Source organism: Heterodontus francisci, chromosome 14 (assembly GCF_036365525.1).
Source record: "Heterodontus francisci isolate sHetFra1 chromosome 14, sHetFra1.hap1, whole genome shotgun sequence".
In the NCBI taxonomy this organism is placed as follows: domain Eukaryota; kingdom Metazoa; phylum Chordata; class Chondrichthyes; order Heterodontiformes; family Heterodontidae; genus Heterodontus; species Heterodontus francisci.
In genome coordinates, this window is record NC_090384.1 from 108,402,970 (window position 1) to 108,426,145 (window position 23,176).

Genomic DNA, 23,176 nt, shown 5'->3' on the forward strand with positions numbered 1-23,176 from the left:
ACATACTTGACTTCGCCCTCACCAAACTGCGTGCCACATCTGTCCATGACAGTATTGGTAGGACTGACCCACGCACAGTCCTTTTTAGAATTAGAATTAGAATTAGAACATTACAGTGCAGTACAGGCCCTTCGGCCCTCGATGTTGCGCCGACCTGTGAAACCATCTGACCTACACTATTCCATTTTCATCCATATGTCTATCCAATGACCACTTAAATGCCCTTAAAGTTGGCGAGTCTACTACTGTTGCAGGCAGGGCGTTCCACGCCCCTACTACTCTCTGAGTAAAGAAACTACCTCTGACATCTGTCCTATATCTATCACCCCTCAACTTAAAGCTATGTCCCCTCGTGTTTGCCATCACCATCCGAGGAAAAAGACGCTCACTATCCACCCTATCTAACCCTCTGATTATCTTATATGTCTCTATTAAGTCACCTCTCCTCCTCCTTCTCTCCAACGAAAACAACCTCAAGTCCCTCAGCCTTTCCTCGTAAGACCTTCCCTCCATACCAGGCAACATCCTAGTAAATCTCCTCTGCACCCTTTCCATAGCTTCCACATCCTTCCTATAATGCGGTGACCAGAACTGCACGCAATACTCCAGGTGCGGTCTCACCAGAGTTTTGTACAGCTGCAGCATAACTTCGTGGCTCCGAAACTCGATCCCCCTACTAATAAAAGCTAACACACCATATGCCTTCTTAACAGCCCTATTAACCTGGGTAGCAACCTTCAGGGATTTATGCACCTGGACACCAAGATCTCTCTGTTCATCTACACTACCAAGAATCTTCCCATTAGCCCAGTACTCTGCATTCCTGTTACTCCTTCCAAAGTGAATCACCTCGCACTTTTCCGCATTAAACTCCATTTGCCATCTCTCAGCCCAGCTCTGCAGCCTATCTATGTCCCTCTGTACCCTACAACATCCTTCGGCACTATCCACAACTCCACCGACCTTAGTGTCATCCGCAAATTTACTAACCCATCCTTCTACCCCCTCTTCCAGGTCATTTATGAAAATGACAAACAGCAGTGGCCCCAAAACAGATCCTTGCGGTACACCACTAGTAACTAAACTCCAGGATGAACATTTGCCATCAACCACCACCCTCTGTCTTCTTTCAGCTAGCCAATTTCTGATCCAAAGCTCTAAATCACCTTCAACCCCATACTTCCGTATTTTCTGCAATAGCCTACCGTGGGGAACCTTATCAAACGCCTTACTGAAATCCATATACACCACATCCACTGCTTTACCCTCATCCACCTGTTTGGTCACCTTCTCGAAAAACTCAAGAAGGTTTGTGAGGCACGACCTACCCGTCACAAAACCGTGCTGACTATCGCTAATGAACTTATTCTTTTCAAGATGATTATAAATCCTGTCTCTTATAACCTTTTCCAACATTTTACCCACAACCGAAGTAAGGCTCACAGGTCTATAATTACCAGGGCTGTCTCTACTCCCCTTCTTGAACAAGGGGACAACATTTGCTATCCTCCAGTCTTCCGGCACTATTCCTGTTGACAATGACGACATAAAGATCAAGGACAAAGGCTCTGCAATCTCCTCCCTAGCTTCCCAGAGAATCCATGGATAAATCCCATCTGGCCCAGGGGACTTATCTATTTTCACACTTTCCAAAATTGATAACACCTCCTCCTTGTGAACCTCAATCCCATCTAGCCTAGTAGTCTGAATCTCAGTATTCTCCTCGACAACATTTTCTTTCTCTACTGTAAATACTGACGCAAAATATTCATTTAACACTTCCCCTACCTCCTCTGATTCCACACACAACTTCCCACTACTATCCTTGATTGGCCCTAATCTAACTCTAGTCATTCTTTTATTCCTGATATACCTATAGAAAGCCTTAGGGTTTTCCCTGATCCTATCCGCCAATGACTTCTCGTGTCCTCTCCTTGCTCTTCTTAGCTCTCCCTTTAGATCCTTCCTGGCTAGCTTGTAACTCTCAAGTGCCCTAACTGAACCTTCACGTCTCATCCTAACATAAGCCTTCTTCTTCCTCTTGACAAGCGCTTCAACTTCTTTAGTAAACCACAGCTCCCTCGCTCGACAACTTCCTCCCTGCCTCACAGGTACACACTTATCAAGGACACGCAGTAGCTGCTCCTTGAATAAGCTCCACATTTCGATTGTTCCCATCCCCTGCAGTTTCCTTCTCCATCCTACGCATCCTAAATCTTGCCTTCTGGAGACAAAGTCCCGTCTTCACATTGAGGATACCCTCCAGCATGTTGTGTTGCACTACGACCATGCTTAATGAGATAGATTTCGAACAGATCTAGAAATGCAAACCTGGGCATCCATGAGGTGCTGTGGGCCATCAGCAGCAGCAGAATTGTACTCAACCACAATCTGTAACCTCATGGTCTGGCATATCCCCCACTCTCCCTTACCATCAAGCCGGGGATTAACCCATCAATCAGTGCGACAGACAGAGCTAAGCGATCCCACAACCAACGGATGAGATCTAAGCTCTGCAGTCCTGCCACATTCAGTCGTCAATGGCGGTGGACAATTAAACAACTAACAGGAGGAGGTGGCTCCACAAATATCCCCATGCTGAATGATGGGAGAGCCCAGCACATCAGTGCAAAAGATAAGGCTGAAGCATTTGCAACAATCTTCAGCCAGAAGTACCGAGTGGATGATCCATCCCGGCCTCCTGCTGAAGTCTCCAACATCACAGATGCCAGTCTTCAGCCAATTTGATTCACTCCGTGTGATATCAAGAAACGACTGAAGGCACTGGATACTGCAAAGGCTATGGGCCCTGACAACATTCATAAGAACATAAGAAATAGGAGCAGGAGTAGGCCATTTGGCCCCTCAAGCCTGCCCCGCCGTTCAATAAGATCATGGCTGATCTGCCCCAGACCTCAACTTCTCTTTCGTGCCAGCTCCTCATAGCCCTCAACTCCCTGATATTTCAAAAATCTATCTACCTCCTCTTAAAATACTTTCAGGATTCCAAACATTCATTACCCTCTGAGAGAAGAAAATCCTTTGCATCTCAGTTTTAAATGAGTGTGCACTACTCTGCCCTATGTTCCCTACTTTGAGATTCCTCCACTAGTGGAAACATCATCCCAAAATCTACCCTGTCAAGCCCCCTCAGAGTCTTGTACGTTTCAATAAGATCGTCCCTCATTCTTCTAAACTCTAATGAATAAAGGCCTAACCTGTTTAGCCGTTCTTGATAAGTCAACTCCTTCATGACAAGGTCCCTCATGGCAGACTGGTACAAAAGGTGAAGTCACACAGGATCAGAGGTGAGCTGGCAAGATGGATACAGAACTGGCTCTGTCATAGAAGACAGAGGGTAGCAGTGGAAGGGTGCTTTTCTGAATGGAGGGATGTGACTAGTGGTGTTCCGCAGGGATCAATGCTGGGACCTTTGCTGTTTCTAGTATATATAAATGATTTGGAGGAAAATGTAGCTGGTCTGATTAGTAAGTTTGCGGATGACACAAAGGTTGGTGGAGTTGCGGATAGTGATGAGGATTATCAGAGGATACAGCAGGATATAGATCGGTTGGAGACTTGGGTGGAGAAATGGCAGATGGAGTTTAATCCGGACAAATGTGAGGTAATGCATTTTGGAAGATCTAATGCAGGTGGGAAGTATAGAGTAAATGGCAGAACCCTTAGGAGTATTGACAGGCAGAGAGATCTGGGCGTACAGGTCGACAGGTCACTGAAAGTGGCAACGCAGGTGGATAAGGTAGTCAAGAAGGCATACGGCATGCTTGCCTTCATCAGTCGGGGCATAGAGTATAAAAATTGGCAAGTCATGCTGCAGCTGTACAGAACTTTAGTTAGGCCACACTTAGAATATTGCGTGCAATTCTGGTCGCCACACTACCAGAAGGATGAGGAGGCTTTGGAGAGGGTACAGAAGAGGTTTACCAGGATGTTGCCTGGTCTGGAGGGCATTAGCTATGAGGAGAGGTTGGATAAACTCGGATTGTTTTCACTGGAACGACGGAGGTGGAGGGGTGACATGATAGAGGTTTACAAAGTTATGAGCGGCATGGACAGAGTGGATAGTCAGAAGCTTTTTCCCAGGGTGGAAGAGTCAGTTACTGGGGGACATAGGTTTAAGGTGAGAGGGGCAAAGTTTAGAGGGGATGTGCGAGGCAAGTTCTTTACACAGAGGGTGGTGAGTGCCTGCAACTTGCTGCCGGTGGAGGTGGTGGAAGCAGGTACGATAGCGACGTTTAAGAGGCATCTTGACAAATACATGAATAGGATGGGAATAGAGGGATACGGTCCCCGGAAGTGCAGAAGGTTTTAGTTTAGGCAGGCATCAAGATCGGCGCAGGGTTGGAGGGCCGAATGGCCTGTTCCTGTGCTGTTCCATGTTCTTTGTTCATCCCAGGAATCAGCCTAGTGAAGCTCTCTTGAACTGCCTCCAATGCTAGTATATCCTTTCTTAAATACGGGGACCAAAACTGTACACCGTACTGCAGGTGCGGCCTCACCAACACCCTGTGCAGTTGTAACAAGACTTCCCTATTTTTAAACTCCAATCCCCTAGCAATAAAGGCCAAAATTCCATTTTCCTTCTTAATTACATGCTGCACCTGCATGCTAACTTTTTGTATTTCATGCACAAGAACACCCAGATCCCACTGTGTTGCTTTTTTTTAGTCTCCATTTAAATAATAGCCTGCCTTTTGATTCTTCCTACCAAAGTGCATGACCCCACACTTGCCTACATTAAACTCCATCTGCCAAGTTTTTGCCCACTCTCTCAACCTATCTATATCCCTTTGCAGATTCTATGTCCTCATCACAACATGCCCTCCCACCTATTTTTGTATCGTCAGCAAATTTGGATATATTACACTCTGCCCCCTCCTCCAATATAGATTATAAATAGTTGAGGCCCTAGGACTGATCCTTGTGGCACTTCGCTAGTTAACGTCTTTCCAACCTGAAAAAGATCCATTAATCCCGTCTCTCTTCTGTAAGTTAACCAATCCTCAATCCATGCTAATACATTACCCCCAATACCGTGAGCTCCTATCTTGTGCAATAATCTTTTATGTGGCACTTTATCGAATGCTTTCTGGAAATCCAAATACACAACATCTGGTTCCCCTTTATCAACTGTGCTTGTTATATCCTCAAAGAACTCTAGCAAATTTGTCAAACATGATTTCTCTTTCACAAAACCATGTTGACTCTGATTGCGTTAAGCTTTTCTAAATGTTCTGCTATTTCTTCCTTAATAATGGACTTTTTCCTAACGACCGATGGTGGACTGATTTGCCTATAGTTTCCTGCTTTTTGTCTCCCTCCCTTCCTGAACAGGGGCGTCACATTAGCGGTTTTCCAATCCACTGGGACCCTCCCGGAATCCAGTGAGTTCTGTAATATTTCGACCAATGCCTCCACTATCTCTGCAGCCACTTCCTTTAAAACCTTTGGATGCAGGCCATCAAGTCCTGGCGACTTGTCTGCCTTTAGTCCCATTAGTTTGTCAAATACTTTGTCCCTCATGATTACGGCAATGGCACTGCAGACCTGTGCTCCAGAACTTGCTGCGCCCCTAACCAAGCTATTGCAGTACAGCTACAACACTGGCATCTACCCGGCAATGTGGAAAATTGCCCAGGTATGTCCTGTACACAAAAAGCAGGACAAATCCAACCTGTCCAATTAACGCCCCATCAGTCTACTCTAGATCATCAGTAAAGTGATGGAAGGTGTCGTCGACAATGCTGTCAAGAGGCACTTGCTTAGCGATAACCTGCTCAGTGATGCTCAGTTTGGGTTCCGCCAGGGCCACTCAGCTCCTGACCTCATTACAGCCTTGGTCCAAACATGGACAAAAAGCTGAACTCCAGAGGTGAGGTGAGAGTGACTGTCTTTGATATCAAGGCAGCATTTGACCGAGTATGGCATCCGAGGAGCCCTAGCAAAACTGGAGTCAATGGGAATCAGGGAGAAAACTCTCCGCTGGTTGGAGTCATACCTAGCACAAAGGAAGATGGTTGTGGTTGTTGGAAGTCAATCATCTGAGCTCCAGGACATCACTGCAGGAGTTCCTCAGGGTAGTGTCCTAGGCCCAACCATCTGCAGCTGGTTCATCAATGACCTTCCTTCAATCATAAGGTCAGAAGAGGGGATGTTCTCTGATGATTGCACAATGTTCAGCATCATTCGTGACTCCTCAGATACTGAAGCAGTCCATGTATAAATGCAGCAAGACCTGGACAATATCCAGGCTTGGACTGGTAAGTGGCAAGTAACGTTTGCGCCACACAAGTGCCAGGCAATGACCATTTCCAATGAGAGAGAATCTAACCATCTCCCCTTGACATTCAATGGCATTACGATTGCTGAATCCCCCACTATCAACATCCTGGGGGTTACCATTGAGCAGAAACTGAACTGGTGTAGCCATATAAATACCATGGCTACAAGAGCAGGTCAGAGGCTAGGAATCCTGTGGTGAGTAACTCACCTCCTGACTCCCCAAAGCCTGTCCACCATCTACAAGGCACAAGTCAGGAGCGTGATGGAATACTCTCCACTTGCCTGGATAGGTGCCGCTCCAACAACACTCAAGAAGCTCGACACCATCTAGGACAAAGCAGCCCGGTTGATTGGCACCCCATCTACAAACATTCACTCCCTCCACCACCGACGCACAGTGGCAGCAGTGTATACCATCTACAAGATGCACCGCAGCAACGCACCATGGCTCCTTCGACAGCACCTTCCAAACCCGTGATCTCTACCACCTAGAAGGACAAGGGCAGCAAATGCATGGGAACACCACCACCTGCAAATTCCCCTGCAAGTCACACACCATCCTGACTTGGAACTATATCGCCGTTCCTTCACTGTCGCTGAGTCAAAATCCTGGAACTCCCTTCCTAACAGCACTGTGGGTGTACCTACCCCACGTGGACTGCAGGGGTTCAAGAAGGCAGCTCACCACCGCCTTCTCATGGGCGTCAGGGATGGGCAATAAATGCTGGCTTTGCCAGCGACGCCCACATCCCCATAAACGAATAAAAAAAAGGACCATCTGTTAAATGCTGCCAGTTAAGCTTAAACCATGTATTTTGTAAAATTCATTCGTAGGATGTGAATGTCACTTTTATTGCCCATCCTTAATTGCCCTTGAGAAGGTGGTGGTGAGCCGCCTTTTCGAACCGCTGCAGTCTGTGTGGTGAAGGTGCTCCCACTGTGCTGTTCTGGAGGAAGTTCCAGGATTTTGATCCAGCAATGGTGAAGGAATGGCGATATTTGTCCAAGTCAGACTGCAGATTGCCCCTTTATCACTTTTTAATTCTTGCTGTGTGGACTTCGCAATCACATGTCGGTCCAGTACTATGTTACTTCCCTTGGAGGCCCCCAATGAGTTTTATAAATAATAACAGTTCCTTCAAATTGAAGGAAACAAGTTCTGTATGTGAAGTTACAAGCTTGTTGGAAAGTATTTGGTGCTTATTTTTTAATTCCACTGTTCTTTAAAGTTCTGCCTTTCTGCATGCTTCACCTTTTACTGTTTTGTGTTGAGTATTTTTGCTGATTCAAACTTTCACCATTTTGTTTTAGATATCACTTGGACTGTCTCACTCCCGCCCTTCATACTGTTCCAGTAGAAGAATGGTTTTGTCCAGAATGTGCTGTTAACAATCCCACAGATGGTAAATAACAATAGCCATATGGTTTATATTGGTTGGGGGGTGGTGGGGGAATGCCTTTTTAAATATCTTAAGCTTGTTTGCTGAGTTTTGTGTGTAATACGTGCACATAATATATATATATATACATACATACAGTATTGGACTGAATATGGTGCTGGACCAGCAACCCAGAGGCTGGGAGTTCAAGTTCCACCATTTTGCTGGTGGGAGCTGAGTGAGTGGGTGGGTGTTCAGCCAAGGAAATGAATGGTCCAACAGCCTGTAATGTTGGGTGGTCAGTGGAGAAGCCCAGTGGTCACAGAGCTTGGAAGGGTGGATGGCTAGCAGTGGCAGAGCCTGGCAAGTGGGCAGCCTGACAGGGGTGGGGTACTCTATCTAGCGGCAGTGGGTCGTGCTCCCAGGGACAACAGTTGGGCTGCAGGCAGCTGGGAGAGGCCTGTGGGATGAAGCATTGTTTGAGGTTGCAAGGAGAAATGGAGGAGGGTATGATAGCAAGTCCTGGGAAGCAGTCAGCAACCAAAACACAATTGTAAAAGATTTTAATTTTACTTCGAAATTTTGCCAATTAGCTTTATCAACATGGCAGCTGGCTGAAAACAAATTTATGCTGCCCCGCAGCAATTGGCAGTAGCCAGAGTCTGCAATTGCACGCAAATCTAACCCTTTTTATGGTATTAACATCTACTGTACCATATGTAGCTATGCTGCTGTTTTAGAACTTACAGTAATGTCGCTCCTTTCAGCACAGAACATCCCAAAGTGTTTCACAGCCAGTTAAGTATTTCTGAAGGAGCAGGGAAACACAGCAGCCAATGTAAGCACCACATGGAGATAACTGACTGGATAATCTATTCCACTGATGTTGGTTGAGTGATAAATATTGGTTAAGTCACTGGGTAGAATTGCCCTGCTCCTTGAAAAGTGCTGTAAGTTCATTTACAGCCAGCAGATGGGGCCTCAGTTTAATGTCCGTGTCTGAAAGCCAGCACCTCAGACAGTGCAGCACTCCCTTAGTGCTGCACTGGAATGTCATCCTAGAATTTTGTGCTCAAGTCTCTGATGTTGGGCTTGAACCCATGGCATTCTGAAGGGGGAGGGTGAACAGCCAGAGGTTGTGGTACACATTGGTACCAACAACATAGACAGGAAGAGTGATGAGGTCCTGCAGGGGGAGTTTAGGGAGTTAGGTAGAAAGTTAAAGACAGGACCTCTAGGGTTGTAATCTCTGGATTACTCCCTGTGCCACGTGCCAGTGAGGCTAGAAACAGGAGGATAGTGCAGCTAAACACGTGGCTGAACAGCTGGTGTAGAGGGAGGGTTTCAGATATCTGGACCATTGGGATCTCTTCAGGGACAGATGGGACCTGTACAAGAAGGACGGGTTGCATCTAAACTGGAGGGGCACAAATATCCTGGCTGCAAGGTTTGCTAGCGTCACTCGGGAGGGTTTAAACTAGTGTGGCAGGGGGGTGGGAACCAGAGCAGTAGGACAGCAAGTGAAATAAATGAGGGGGAACTAGTAAATAAGGCCAGTAAGACTAAGAGGAAGAGCAGGCAGGGAGATGTTGTGGAGCACAGCGGGACTGGTGGTCTGAAGTGCATTTGTTTCAATGCAAGAAGTATAACAGGTAAGGCAGATGAACTTAGAGCTTGGATTAGTACTTGGAACTATGATGTTGTTGCTAATACAGAGACTTGGTTGAGGGAAGGACAGGATTGGCAGCTAAATGTTCCAGGATTTAGAAGCTTCAGGCGGGATAGAGGGGGATGTAAAAGGGGTGGGGGAGTTGCATTACTGGTTAAGGAGTTTCGGGAAGCTGTACTGCGGGAGGACACCTCGGAGGGGTCATGCAGCGAGGCAATATGGGTGGAGCTCAGGAAAAGGAAGGGTGCAGTCACGATGTTGTGGGTTTACTACAGGCCTCCCAACAGCCAGCGGGAGGTAGAGGAGCAGATATGTAGACAGATTTTGGAAAGATGTAAAGGTAACAGGGTTGTAGTGGTGGGTGATTTTAACTTCCCCTATATTGACTGGGACTCACTTAGTGCTAGGGGCTTGGATGGGGCAGAATTTGTAAGGAGCATCCAGGAGGGCTTCTTGAAACAATACGTAGATAGTCCAACTAGGGATGGGGCCGTACTGGACCTGGTATTGGGGAATGAGCCCGGCCAGGTGGTCGAAGTTTCAGTGGGGGAGCATTTCGGGAACAGTGACCATAATTCCATAAGTTTTAAGGTACTTGTGGATAAGGATAAGAGTAGTCCTCGGGTGAAGGTGCTAAATTGGGGGAAGGCTAATTATAACAATATTAGGCAGGAACTGAAGAATTTAGATTGGGGGCGGCTGTTTGAGGGTAAATCAACATCTGACATGTGGGAGTCTTTCAAATGTATGTTGATTAGAATCCAGGACCAGCATGTTCCTGTGAGGAAGAAGGATAAGTTTGGCAAGTTTCGGGAAGCTTGGATAATGCGGGATATTGTGAGCCTCATCAAAAAGAAAAAGGAAGCATTCATAAGGCCAGAAGGCTAGGAACAGACGAATCCCTTGAGGAATATAAAGACAGTAGGAAGGAACTTAAGCAAGGGGTCAGGAGGGCTAAAGGGGGTTATGAGAAGTCATTGGCAAACAGGATTAAGGAAAATCCCAAGGCTTTTTATACGTATATAAAGAGCAAGAGGGTAACCAGGGAAAGGGTTGGCCCACTCAAGGACAGAGAAGGGAATCTATGTGTGGAGCCAGAGGAAATGGGTGAGGTTACTAAATGAGTACTTTGCTTCAGTATTCACCAAGGAGAAGGACTTGGTGGATGATGAGCCTAGGGAAGGGAGTGTAGATAGTCTCAGTCATCTCATTATCAAAAAGGAGGAGGTTTTGGGTGTCTTGCAAAGCATTAAGGTCGATAAGTCCCCAGGGCCTGATGGGATCTACCCCAGAATACTGAGGGAGGCAAGGGAAGAAATTGCTGGGGCCTTGACTAAAGTCTTTGCATCCTCATTGGCTACAGGTGAGGTCCCAGAGGACTGGAGAATAGCCAATGTTGTTCCTTTGTTTAAGAAGTGTAGCAAGGATAGTCCAGGAAATTCTAGGCCGGTGAGCCTTACGTCGGTGGTAGGGAAATTATTAGAGAGGATTCTTCGGGACAGGATTTACTCCCATTTGGAAACAAATGGACTTATTAGCGAGAGGCAGCATGGTTTTGTGAAGGGGAGGTCGTGTCTCACTAATTTGATTGAGTTTTTTGAGGAAGTGACGAAGATGATTGATGAAGGAAGGGCAGTGGATGTTATCTGTCTGGACTTCAGTAAAGCCTTTGACAAGGTCCCTCATGGCAGACTGATACAAAAGGTGAAGTCACATGGGATCAGAGGTGAGCTGGCAAGATGGATACAGAACTGGCTCGCTCATAGAAGACAGAGGGTAGCAGTGGAAGGGTGTTTTTCTGAATGGAGGGATGTGACTAGTGGTGTTCCGCAGGGATCAGTGCTGGGACCTTTGCTGTTTGTAGTATATATAAATGATTTGAAGGTAAATGTAGCTGGTCTGATTAGTAAGTTTGCGGACGACACAAAGGTTGGTGGGGTTGCGGACAGTGATGAGGATTGTCAGAGGATACAGCAGGATATAGATCGGTTGGAGACTTGGGTGGAGAAATGGCAGATGGAGTTTAATCCGGACAAATGTGAGGTAATGCATTTTGGAAGATCTAATGCAGGTGGGAAGTATAGAGTAAATGGCAGAACCCTTAGGAGTATTGACAGGCAGAGAGATCTGGGCGTACAGGTCCACAGGTCACTGAAAGTGGCAACGCAGGTGGATGGTAGTCAAGAAGGCATACGGCATGCTTGCCTTCATCGGTCGGGGCATCGAGTATAAAAATTGGCAAGTCATGCTGCAGCTGTACAGAACTTTAGTTAGGCCACACTTAGAATATTGCGTGCAATTCTGGTCGCCACACTACCAGAAGGATGAGGAGGCTTTGGAGAGGGTACAGAAGAGGTTTACCAGGATGTTGCCTTGTCTGGAGGGCATTAGCTATGAGGAGAGGTTGGATAAACTCGGATTGTTTTCACTGGAACGACGGAGGTGGAGGGGTGACATGATAGAGGTTTACAAAGTTATGAGCGGCATGGACAGAGTGGATAGTCAGAAGTTTTTTCCCAGGGTGGAAGAGTCAGTTACTAGGGGACATAGGTTTAAGGGGAGAGGGGCAAAGTTTAGAGGGGATGTGCGAGGCAACTTCTTTACACAGAGGGTGGTGAGTGCCTGGAACTTGCTGCCGGGGTAGGTGGTGGAAGCAGGTACGATAGAGACGTTTAAGAGGCATCTTGACAAATACATGAATAGGATGGGAATAGAGGGATACGGACCCCGGAAGTGCAGAAGGTTTTAGTTTAGGCAGGCATCAAGCTCGGCGAAGGCTTGGAGGGCCAAATGGCCTGTTCCTGTGCTGTACTGTTCTTTGTTCTGCCTCAGAGGCAAGAGTGCTACCCTCTGAGCCACGGCTGACACTACTAAAAGTCAGTGGCAGCCACATTATGGGGTGAATTCTCTGGACCCCATAATGATAGCCACTTACAAGCATAACCGTTAAATGGAGGTGCTTTTCTAATGGGCTTTCCATTACAGATACACGAGAACACAGGAGTAAACGTTTCAGCCTCTTGAGCCTGTTCGTGCATTCAATAAGATCATGCCTGATAGATGTCTTAACTTAATTTATCAATCAATCTCAGTTTTGACATGTTCAGTTGACTCCCAGCCTCAAAAGCTTTCTGGATGGTTGAGTCAGATTCCCACTAGTCTTTGTGTGAAGAATTGCTTCCTGATTTCACCCATGAAAGGCCTAGCTCTGATTTTAAGATTATGCCCCTTGTTCTGGAGTCCCGCCACTACCCCAACCACTCTACCCCAACCACTCTACCCCATCAAATCCTTTAATCATCTTAAAAACTCAATTCAGTCACCCTTTATTCTTCTATATTCAAGGGAATACAAGCCTAGTCTATGTAACCTTTTAGACACAGGGCTTTTAAATGTATTTGGAAATCAAATGTTGTGACACACTCAGCGGTATTAGTGAAGAGTTCATGAGTTGATTTATGCTGGATTGGATTTTTGCGTGGGATTTGTGATGGACAAAGGTAGCGTATACTTTGTATCCTAGATGTGGTACTATGTTCAAGGTGCTATATAAATACAAGTTGCTAGTTTGTATCCCAATTAACTGACCATTGCCCTTGGACCTCATTGTATCCCATAAGTTGAAGTTTGCCAGAGTAATGGGTCTCCCAGTGCAGTGTGCTAAGGAACAATTAGCTAGACTGTTCCTTACTCCAAACTAAGACTCTGAGCGGGGTAAAGCTCATCAGAAAGGGCATTGTATGAATAATAGCTGATTCCATTTGCCTCTGATTGCAGCAGTTGAGGAGATCGATGATGAAGAGGTTGCCTTCCTTGTTGCTGATGCACCGCAAGAACCCACTACTTCCCGGTTGCGCCCAACTGCCAGAAGAACTCGTGCTATAGCAAGGACTCGTCAGAGTGAAAGGGTTCGGGCAAATGTAAACAGGAACAGGATTACCCACGCACATCAAATTGGGGTATGCTGAATTTCACATTACAAAACTAATAGTTCAGCAATAAACCTGTATGATACGAAGTTAGGACAGCACAGCGGACACAATGCAGTGATGTTTTCAAATGTACTTCCAGGGTATGTCCATGTCTGAGCTCCTGTAAAACTGTTTTAAGTGTGCTGTAACTGGGTGTTCTTGTAACCCGGAAACTCCTATAATTATATCTTAGAGAAATTATAGATTTTGTGAATCAATGGCCTGGATTTTGCGATCAGCGGTGGCACTTGCCTCTGACGTCAAAGAAAGCTGCCCACAAAGATCTAGCAATCTCTGTGGCGTGGATTTCTCCTTTCCTGATGTTTGAATCTGGTGCCAAGTTAAGGGGATTGCCAGGCATCCAGCAACAATAATGCCATCAAACAGGGTAAGCAACCAATCAATTTGAAGTATTCTCACTTACCGTAAATTGGGAAGTAAATTGTACTGATCATCCTTCATTTTTATTTTATTTATTAATTTAGAGATACAGCACTGAAACAGGCCCTTCGGCCCACCGAGTCTGTGCCGACCAAGAACCACCCATTTATACTAACCCTACAGTAATCCCATATTCCCTACCACCTACCGACACTCGGGGCAATTTACAATGGCCAATTTACCTATCACCTGCAAGTCTTTGGCGGTGGGAGGAAACCGGAAAACCCGGCGAAAACCCACGCGGTCACAGGGAGAACTTGCAAACTCCTCACAGGCAGTACCCAGAATTGAACCCGGGTCCCTGGAGCTGTGAGGTTGCGGTGCTGGCCACTGTGCCACCCCCAATTAATTTTTAATTACATTTTCTGGAGGGCAAAGTGAAGATTGGGCATACACATTAGAAGCTGAAATAGCATAACATTAAAAAAAAATTATATTAAAACATGGAATTTTTATCAGAATGGAAAAGTTTATTTCTTCAGTAGTTATTACTTAGTCCTCGAGGCGGCCAACATCCCCAGCTTATGCACACTACTGAGTCAGCGGCGCTTGAGATGGCTTGGCCATGTGAGCCGCATGGAAGATGGCAGGATCCCCAAAGACACATTGTACAGCGAGCTCGCCACTGGTATCAGACCCACCGGCCGTCCATGTCTCCGCTTTAAAGAGGTCTGCAAACGCGACATGAAGTCCTGTGAGATTGATCACAAGTCGTGGGAGTCAGTTGCCAGCGTTTACTAGAGCTGGCGGGCAGCCATAAAGGCGGGGCTAAAGTGTGGCGAGTCAAAGAGACTTAGCAGTTGGCAGGAAAAAAGACAGAAGCGCAAGGAGAGAGCCAACTGTGTAACAGCCCTGACAACCAATTTTATCTGCAGCACCTGTGGAAGAGTCTGTCACTCTAGAATTGGCCTTTATAGCCACTCCAGGCGCTGCTTCACACACCACTGACCACCTTCAGGCGCTTACCCATTGTCTCTCGAGATAAGGAGGCCAAAGAAGAAGAAGATATTACTTCGTACTCCATTAAAAACTCAGTTGCACCTCATTAACAAAGCGTGATATTTTGGGGCATTTTTAAGCAATGATATTACAGCGTAAAAGGGGAAGTTCACATCAGTTCATGATTTCTAATTGGTTGCAGTCTGCGAAGACTTCAACAGCACACCCTATGGAGAAGTGTGGAATCGCTGCCAGCAACTTCTGGGTTTCTGTGTTTGGTGCATATGTAGACTTTGGAAGTTGTTATCCGTTTCAGAAGAGTAATGATGGTGAACACTAGCAATGAAACTGTCATTACTGCTGCAAAATTTGGGCTTTTGTACTAGATGCCTTTTATAAATTAACCTGGATGTCTTAATATAGTTGTAGCATCTTTAGTCATGTTTATAAATCCTTTTAGATAGTGACAGTTCTTAAAATTCTCCATGCCCCAGAAATCACATCCTGGCATTGCAGCATTTCGTGAATTCCATGTGAGTTGGTAATTTATTTTCTTTGTGTTTGGGTTCAGTTTACTAACGGCAGAGACTCAGGCTGGGCCATGTCAATGACTCCTCTTCATAAGTGAGCCTGGGGAGTGATCATTGCTGCAATATCCTGTTCCTGACGCTACTGTCTCTAGACAACCATGTGGAGCTTGTTGTAAGCGCTACTCAGGCGTGCGATCACTGGATCTTTCCCCCTCTGGTGACCTTAATCATCATGCCTTCATCAACTAATTGGCTAGCTCTAGTGATTTTCCTGCTCTATGACACGGGATCATATGGATCATTTCCCCACTGAATCCAACTCACCCACACAGCCCAGTTAACTCACTGAACAATGGGCTTCACACACACTAATCACATGATTTCACCCCATCGGAGTATTATCACAGACATCCCAGGGTAAATCCAGGGAAGGGAAGGGCAGTTCAGTGTTCTGTAGCCTCGATTCTCCAACCCACATTTACTCCTCAAGGTGAGTGCAGGCTTGTGGATGTTGCTCTTATTTACTTAGAACTATTTTATTCTCTCGGTGCGTTTTTTATTCATTCATGGCATGTAGATGTGCTGGCTAGGACAGCATTTATTGCCCATCCCTAATTGCCCTTGAGAAGATGGTGGTGAGCTGCCTTCTTGAACTGCTGCAGTCCTTGGGGTGTAGGTACACTAACAGTGCTGTTTGGATGGGAGTTCCAGGATTTTGACCCAGCGACAGTGAAGGAATGGCGATATAGTTCCAAGTCAGGATGGGGAACTTGCAGGTGGTGGCAGTGGCATTATTTGAGGGCCAAAGCATGATTTGCATCAAGTTGTTCTCAGCTTCTGCATTTTTGCTTAAACCCATTAGGGTTACCATATGTGTCTGAGTATCATGGAAGCAACAAGCAATTCATGTTCTTTAAAAGCAAAATACTGCGGATACTGGAAATCTGAAACAAAAACAAGAAATGCTGGAATCACTCAGCAGGTCTGGCAGCATCTGTGGAAAGAGAAGCAGAGTTAACGTTTCGGGTCAGTGACCCTTCTTCGGAACCGTTCCGAAGAAGGGTCACTGACCCGAAACGTTAACTCTGCTTCTCTTTCCACAGATGCTGCCAGACCTGCTGAGTGATTCCAGCATTTCTTGTTTTAATTCATGTTCTTTGTCAGTCTCTGCATTGTGTCATACCAAAAAGAAAACGATGACAGGAAGGAATTTGATTACAACTGGAATGCACTGACAGGTACAAAATAAGATTATAAAGGGGTGCAAGGAGACCTGTTTTGTAACCTGTGCTGGTTTTTTTATCTGCAGCATGTACCGCAGTACCTGATGAATGCAAGCTTGCTAGATGAAACTATTGAGACAGTTGTCGCAGGCTTAAATACAGCCGTGTATCATCGGCCCCTCACTCCACGAGCCCGAAGCACAAAGAAATGTAGAAAAAGAACAGGTAATAGCGACTAGCTTTATGCATGTAAAAGTCAGGGATTAAAAAAAGCCAGTCCCTCTTGTACTTAAAGATTCCTGTCCCCATCGAGCAATAATTCACCCATCATAGCCCATCTCTTCATCTCCCCCCCCATTAAACGTGCCCATCCCTTTTGTATAATAGCTGCCACTTTATTTTACTTTGAATAAACTGAGTTCTTGATTTGATTACTTCGTATCAATATTGCATAGAAAACAAAGCACAGAAACAGACTGTGGCCCAGCCAGTCCAACAATAGATTGTTCCAAACATTTCATGCTCGTGCAAATTTATTTTTCTCTAATTTTCATTTATTTCCTCTGACTTTCTTGACATTAACCAGGTTATTATTTCCAAGATCATCATTCATATCATTTTAATATTTTAGATATTTCGCTGAGGTCTTCTCTTAGTTACCCTCTTACGAGCCAGTGAAGCTCAGATTCTTTAATCTTTCCTCGTAGCTCATCAGTGTTGATAACCTCGCATGGGTTGGGGGGAAGGCGGTAGGGACCAAGAACTGGGCGTGAAAAGGGGTGTTTTAAGCGGGCCTATCCTACATTTCTACAACACAGAATGGAATTTGGTGTGAAGATTGTAATTTGTAGCCATTTAGTAATCACTCACGCCGGCTGAATGTGCCGACTTGTGATGTGATCTTGCTGGGGTCTCTCCAGGTAAAAAGAGGAAAAGAGTCAGAACGCAGAAACCTTACAGCAAAAGCAGCCTGGCATCTGGAACTAAGGTCAGCGGAAAGCCTACAAGGAGACGCAGGAGAAGAGTGAAGAGAAGGAAGGGAAAGAAGAAGGCGGTGAGAGACACATTGCTGCTGTTCTGTACTGTAATTCTGAGTTTCCAGTCAAATATCTGGGTGACATTTTTGTGTTTTTAAATAGATTAAGCTGAGTTTCACAGCACGTTCACGCATTGCAAAGAGCCTTGGTCTCGGTAAACCTGTAAATGGGATTTCAGTTCCCTCCGTGTACAGGCCACTGGAGCCGTCCCTGAGGACTATGCGAACAGATATTGGAGCGGCTTCATTATCTGTGTATGGTGATCCAAATGACCTGGATCCATTTGAAAGGTTAGTTTACCATTGATGTGAATCTTCTAACATGCTTCCCAAGAGAATCGAGCACAAAACCTAGGCTAACACCTTAGGGAGAGTTCCCCAGAGCACAGCCAGGAGGGCTGAAGGCTCTGCCTTTGGAAGTGGAGCAGAGGAAGTTTAGGAAATTTGTGGAGGCTTGGTCTCAGGCTGATGAAGAGATAGGGCAGGGATGAGGCCATGATGGATATGTACGCGAGGAGGAGGAATTTGTAGATGGTTGTGCTGGTGGAGGATTGTCTACCCCAGAGGGTTATGGATGCTCCATCATTGAGCATATTTAAGGCTGAGATAGACAGTTTTGTGGTCTCTCAGGGAATCAAGGGATATGGGAAATGGATAGGAAAGTGGGGTTGAGGCAAAAGCCATGATCATATTGAATGGCAGAGCAAGCTTGAGGGGCTGTATAATTTCAGATATCATTTGAATGTAAAATTACCAATGTTTTCGGCTTTGTGAGAAAATGAAATGATGTAGAAATAATTGTTATTTTTTAGTGCTGCTGAACCTTTGTACGGGGAATCTTCAGGTCTTGGGTCCCCTCTTAGCAACAAGAGAAGAATTCTTTCCCGCTCAGCTCTGCGATCTCACCGGCCAGTAGCCCGACCCATCTCTGTGAAAATCTCAAGGTAGGAAATGCCATTGGTGAGTTGTTACTGTGATTGGAGGTTTGTTTATGGGCCATTCACAGTAGAAATGTTAAAAGATCTATTTTATTCCCCCCCCCCACTTTAACACTCGTCGTTGCCCCTCAGCGTGGTAGAGTTTGTCAAGCACCATCTCTCTTTCTAAAATCAGTGTTTGCTGTTTCTAATTATTTTCTTTTTGTTTTCGATATTGAGTAATTTCATCTTTAGTTAATGATCCCAAAAAAATTTCCTGCTGCAGATGTTAAGCTAACTGGCCTGTGATATCTGAATTAACCCTGTCTCCCTGTTTGATTTATATTGGCTATTCTCCAATCCTCCAGCTCACATCTGCCCTCAATAGACCCGGCTTATACATTCTAGGGCTTTGCTGTTTCTCCTTCCATTTCCGTCGGGATCCTGAGATTTATCTCGTCAAGTTGTATCACTTACACAGTGACCTTGCTGGCTAAAAAACAGCTATGCGGTTTAATCCCACCTTCCAGCTGTTGGCCGGTAATCCTGTAGGTTACAGCACCTCAAGTGCATATCCAAGTGTCTTTTAATTGTGAAGAGTGTTTCTGCCTCTACCACCCTTTCAGGCAGTGAGTTTCTGATCCCCATCACACTCAGGGTGAAAAAAATTCTCCTCAACTTCCTTCTAATCCTTCTGCCAATTACTTTAAATCTGTGCCCCCAGTTATTGACATCTTTGCTAATGGAAATACCTTCTTCCGATCCACTCTATCTCGGCCCCTCATATTTTAATAATATTGTATCTAGGGATTTAAATCCAAAGACAAATGTTGACTCTAGGCTCCTGGTGTAGAGTTTCATTACTGGCAGTGGATCCTAGCAAAATAGACACTTAATTTTAATATTGCAGAATGATACAGCACAGGAAGTTGCCTGTGCACTTTGAAAATGCTATCCAATTAGTGCCACTCCCCCCCTGCTCTTTCATAAGATCATAAGAACTAGGAGCAGGAGTAGGCCGTCCGGCCCCTCGAGCCTGCTCCGCCATTCAATAAGATCATGGCTGATCTTTTCGTGGACTCAGATCCACTTACCCGCGCTCTCACCGTATCCCTTAATTCCTTTATTGTTCAAAAAGATATCTACCTTAGCTTTAAAAACATTTACTGAAGAAGCGTCAACTACTTCACTGGGCAAGGAATTCCATAGATTAACAACCCTCTGGGTGAAGAAGTTCCTTCTTAATTCAGTCCTAAATCTGCTCCCTCTAATCTTGAGGCTATGCCCTCTTGTCCTAGCTTCACCTGCCAGTGGAAACATCCTCTCTACTTGTATCTTATCTATTCCCTTTATGATTTTATATGTTTCTATAAGATCCCCCCTCATTCTTCTGAATTCCAATGAATATAATCCCAATCTACTCAGTCTCTCCTCATAAGCCAAACCCCCTCAACTCCGGAATCAACCTAGTGAACCTCCTCTGCACCCTCTCCAGTGCCAGTACATCCTTTCTCAAGTAAGGAGACCAAAACTGCACACAGTACTCCAGGTGCGGCCTCACCAGTACCTTATACAGCTGCAACATAACCTCTCTGCTTTTAAACTCAATCCCTTTAGCAATGAAGGACAAAATTCCATTTGCCTTCCTAATTACTTGCTGTACCTGCAGACCAACCTTCTGCAATTCATGCACAAGGACACCTAGGTCCCTCTGCATAGCAGAATGCTGCAACTTTTTACCATTCAAGTAATAATCCTTTTTCCTGTTACTCCTACCGAAATGAATGACTTCACATTTATTAACATTGTATTCCATCTGCCAGACCTTTGCCCACTCACTCAATGTATCTATGTTCCTCTGCAAAGTTTCACAGTCATCTGCACACTTTGCTCTGCCACTCATCTTAGTGTCATCTGCAAACTTTGACACCCTACACGTGGTCCCCAACTCCAAATCATCTATATAAATTGTAAATAATTGCGGTCCCAACACCGATCCCTGAGGCACACCACTAGTGACTGATTGCCAACCAGAATAGCACTCGTTTATCCCCACTCTCTGCTTCCTGTTAGTCAACCAATTCTCTATCCATGCTAATACTTTACCCCTAACGCCATGCATCCTTATCTTATGCAGCAGCCTCTTGTGCGGCACCTTGTCGAAGGCCTTTTGGAAATCTAGGTACACCACATCCACTGGGCCCCCATTGTCCATCTTGCTCGTAATGTCATCATAGAATTCCAAAAGATTTGTCAAGCATGACCTGCCCTTCATGAACCCATGCTGCGTCTGCCCAACGGGACAATTTCTGTCGAGATGCCCTGCTATTTCTTCCTTGATAATAGACTCAAGCATCTTCCCCACTACAGAGGTTAAGCTAACCGGTCTATAATTCCCCATCTTTTGTCTACCTCCCTTTTTAAACAGTGGTGTCACATCTGCTGTTTTCCAATCTGCTGGGACTACCCCAGAGTCCAGCGAATTTTGGAAAATTACCACCAGTGCACCTGCTATTTCTCCCGCCATCTCTTTTAGTACCCTGGGATGCATTCCATCAGGGCCAGGAGACTTATCAATCCTTAGCCCCATTAGCTTGCCCAACACTACCTCTTCCGTAATAATGATTGTTTCCAGGTCCTCACCTACGTTCATCTCTTTGTCAATTACTGGCATGTTATTAATGTCCTCCACTGTGAAGACCGATACAAAATACCTGTTCAATGCCTCGGCCATTTCATCATCTCCCATAACTAAATTCACCTTCTCATCCTCTAAAGGACCAACGTTTACTTTAGCCACTCTTTTTCGTTTTATATATTTATAGAAACTTTTGCTATCTGTCTTTATATTCTGTGCTAGTTTTTTCTCATGTTCTATCTTACTTTTCTTTATAGCTCTTTTTGTGGCTTTCTGTTGACCTTTAAAGTTTTCCCAATCTTCTAGTTTCATGCTGTTTTTGGCCACTTTGTATGCCTTCTCTTTCAATTTGATAGCCTCCCTTATTTCCTTAAACACCCATGGCAGATTACCCCTTTTCTTCCAGTCCTTCCTTTTCACTGGAATATACTTTTGCTGAGCACTTTGAAAAATTGCTTTGAAAGTCCTCCACTGCTCATCAACTGTCCCACCATAAAATCTTTGTTTCCATCTACTTTAGCCAAGTCCTCCCTCATTCTATTGTAGTCCCCCTTGTTCAAGCGCAGGACCCTGGTATTGGATTTTATCTTCACACTCTCCATCTGTATTCTAAATTCAACCATACTGTGATCACTCCTTCCAAGAGGATCCCTAACTATGAGGTTATTAATTATTCCTGTCTCATTACACAGGACTAGATCTAGGATAGCTTGCTCCCTCGTCGGTTCCATTACATACTGTTCAAGAAAACTATCACGGATACACTCAACGAACTCCTCCTCAAGGCTACCCTGACTGAGCTGGTTCGACCAATCTACATATAGATTAAAATCCCCCATGATAATTGCCGTACCATTTTTACAGGCATTAGTTATTTCTTTGTTTATTGCCCGCCCCAATGTGATGTTATTATTTGGTGGCCTATAGACTACGCCTATCAATGACTTTTTCTTCTTAGAGTTTCTAATTTCCACCCAAATGGATTCAACCTCATTCTCCATAGAACCTATATCATCTCTCAGCACCGCCCTGATGTCGTCCTTGAATATCAGAGCTACACCACCTCCCTTACCTTCCTGTCTGTCCTTCCGAATAGTCTGGTACCCCTGGATATTTAACTCCCAGTCGTGACCAACCTGTAACCATGTCTCCGTAATGGCTACCAAATCATATTCATTCGCGATGATTTGTGCCGTTAACTCATCAACCTTGTTACGAATGCTACGAGCATTCAGGTAAAATGCCTTTATGCTAGCTTTCTTACCCTCATGATTCCCAACATCTCTAATAATAACTCCTGAGTTATCCTTCCTTTCTGCTTCTTTCATAGTCTGCCTTGAACTTAAACCCTCCTGCACACATGTTAACCTGCTGCTTACCTTTTTATTTACCATCATACTCCCTGTCGTTTTCCCTTTCCCTTCCCCCCGAGTCACTAGTTTAAAGTCCTAGAGACCACCCTATTTATCCGTTTCGCTAGAACACTGGTTCCAGATCCATTCAGGTGGAGACAGTCCCATCGGTACAGATCCCCCCGGTTCCAAAACTGATGCCAATGCCCCATGAAATGGAACCCCTCTTTCCCACACCACTCCCTTAGCCACGTGTTTACTTCCCTAATATTCTTATCCCTAAGCCAATTTGCACGTGGCTTGGGCAGTAATCCGGAGATTATGACCCTCGAGGACCTGTTCCTTAATTTCGTTCCTAGTGCTTTATAATCCCCAAACAGGTCCTCCATCCTAGCCTATGTCGTTAGTCCCAACGTGGACCACAACAACTGGATCCTCCCCCTCCCGCTCCAATATCCTTTCAAGCCGGTCAGAGATGTCCTGCACCCTGGCACCGGGCAGGCAACACACCATGCGGGACTCCCGATCCGCTTGCAAAGGATACTATCTATCCCCCTAATTATAGAATCCCCTATAACTACCACTTGTCTTTTTGCTCCCTCCTCTTGAATGGCCTTCTGCACCATGGTGCCATGGTCAGTTGGCTCATCCTCCCCGCAGCCCTTTTCCTCATCCACACAGGGAGCAAGGCTGAGGCTCCTCCACTCCTGAACTCAGGAACCCCCTACCTGCCTCACTTGCAATCACACCCTGTTGTCCCTGATCACTAACTGAATTT

At 45.4% G+C, this 23,176-nt stretch overlaps 1 protein-coding gene across 2 annotated transcripts in view; it reads left to right on the plus strand.

Annotated features, from left to right (window-relative positions):
• Positions 1–23,176, plus strand: part of phrf1 (PHD and ring finger domains 1) — a 136,199-nt gene that overhangs the window by 64,038 nt on the left and 48,985 nt on the right. The window contains exons 7-12 of one of the 2 annotated variants that reach the window (XM_068046744.1): positions 7,615–7,706; positions 13,132–13,310; positions 16,542–16,680; positions 17,376–17,509; positions 17,595–17,782; positions 18,304–18,435. In XM_068046744.1, coding sequence (XP_067902845.1) covers positions 7,615–7,706; positions 13,132–13,310; positions 16,542–16,680; positions 17,376–17,509; positions 17,595–17,782; positions 18,304–18,435 — 864 coding nt within the window. Of the gene's footprint in view, positions 1–7,614; positions 7,707–13,128; positions 13,311–16,541; positions 16,681–17,375; positions 17,510–17,594; positions 17,783–18,303; positions 18,436–23,176 lie in introns of both variants that reach the window. The other variant, XM_068046743.1, reaches the window with a different exon arrangement.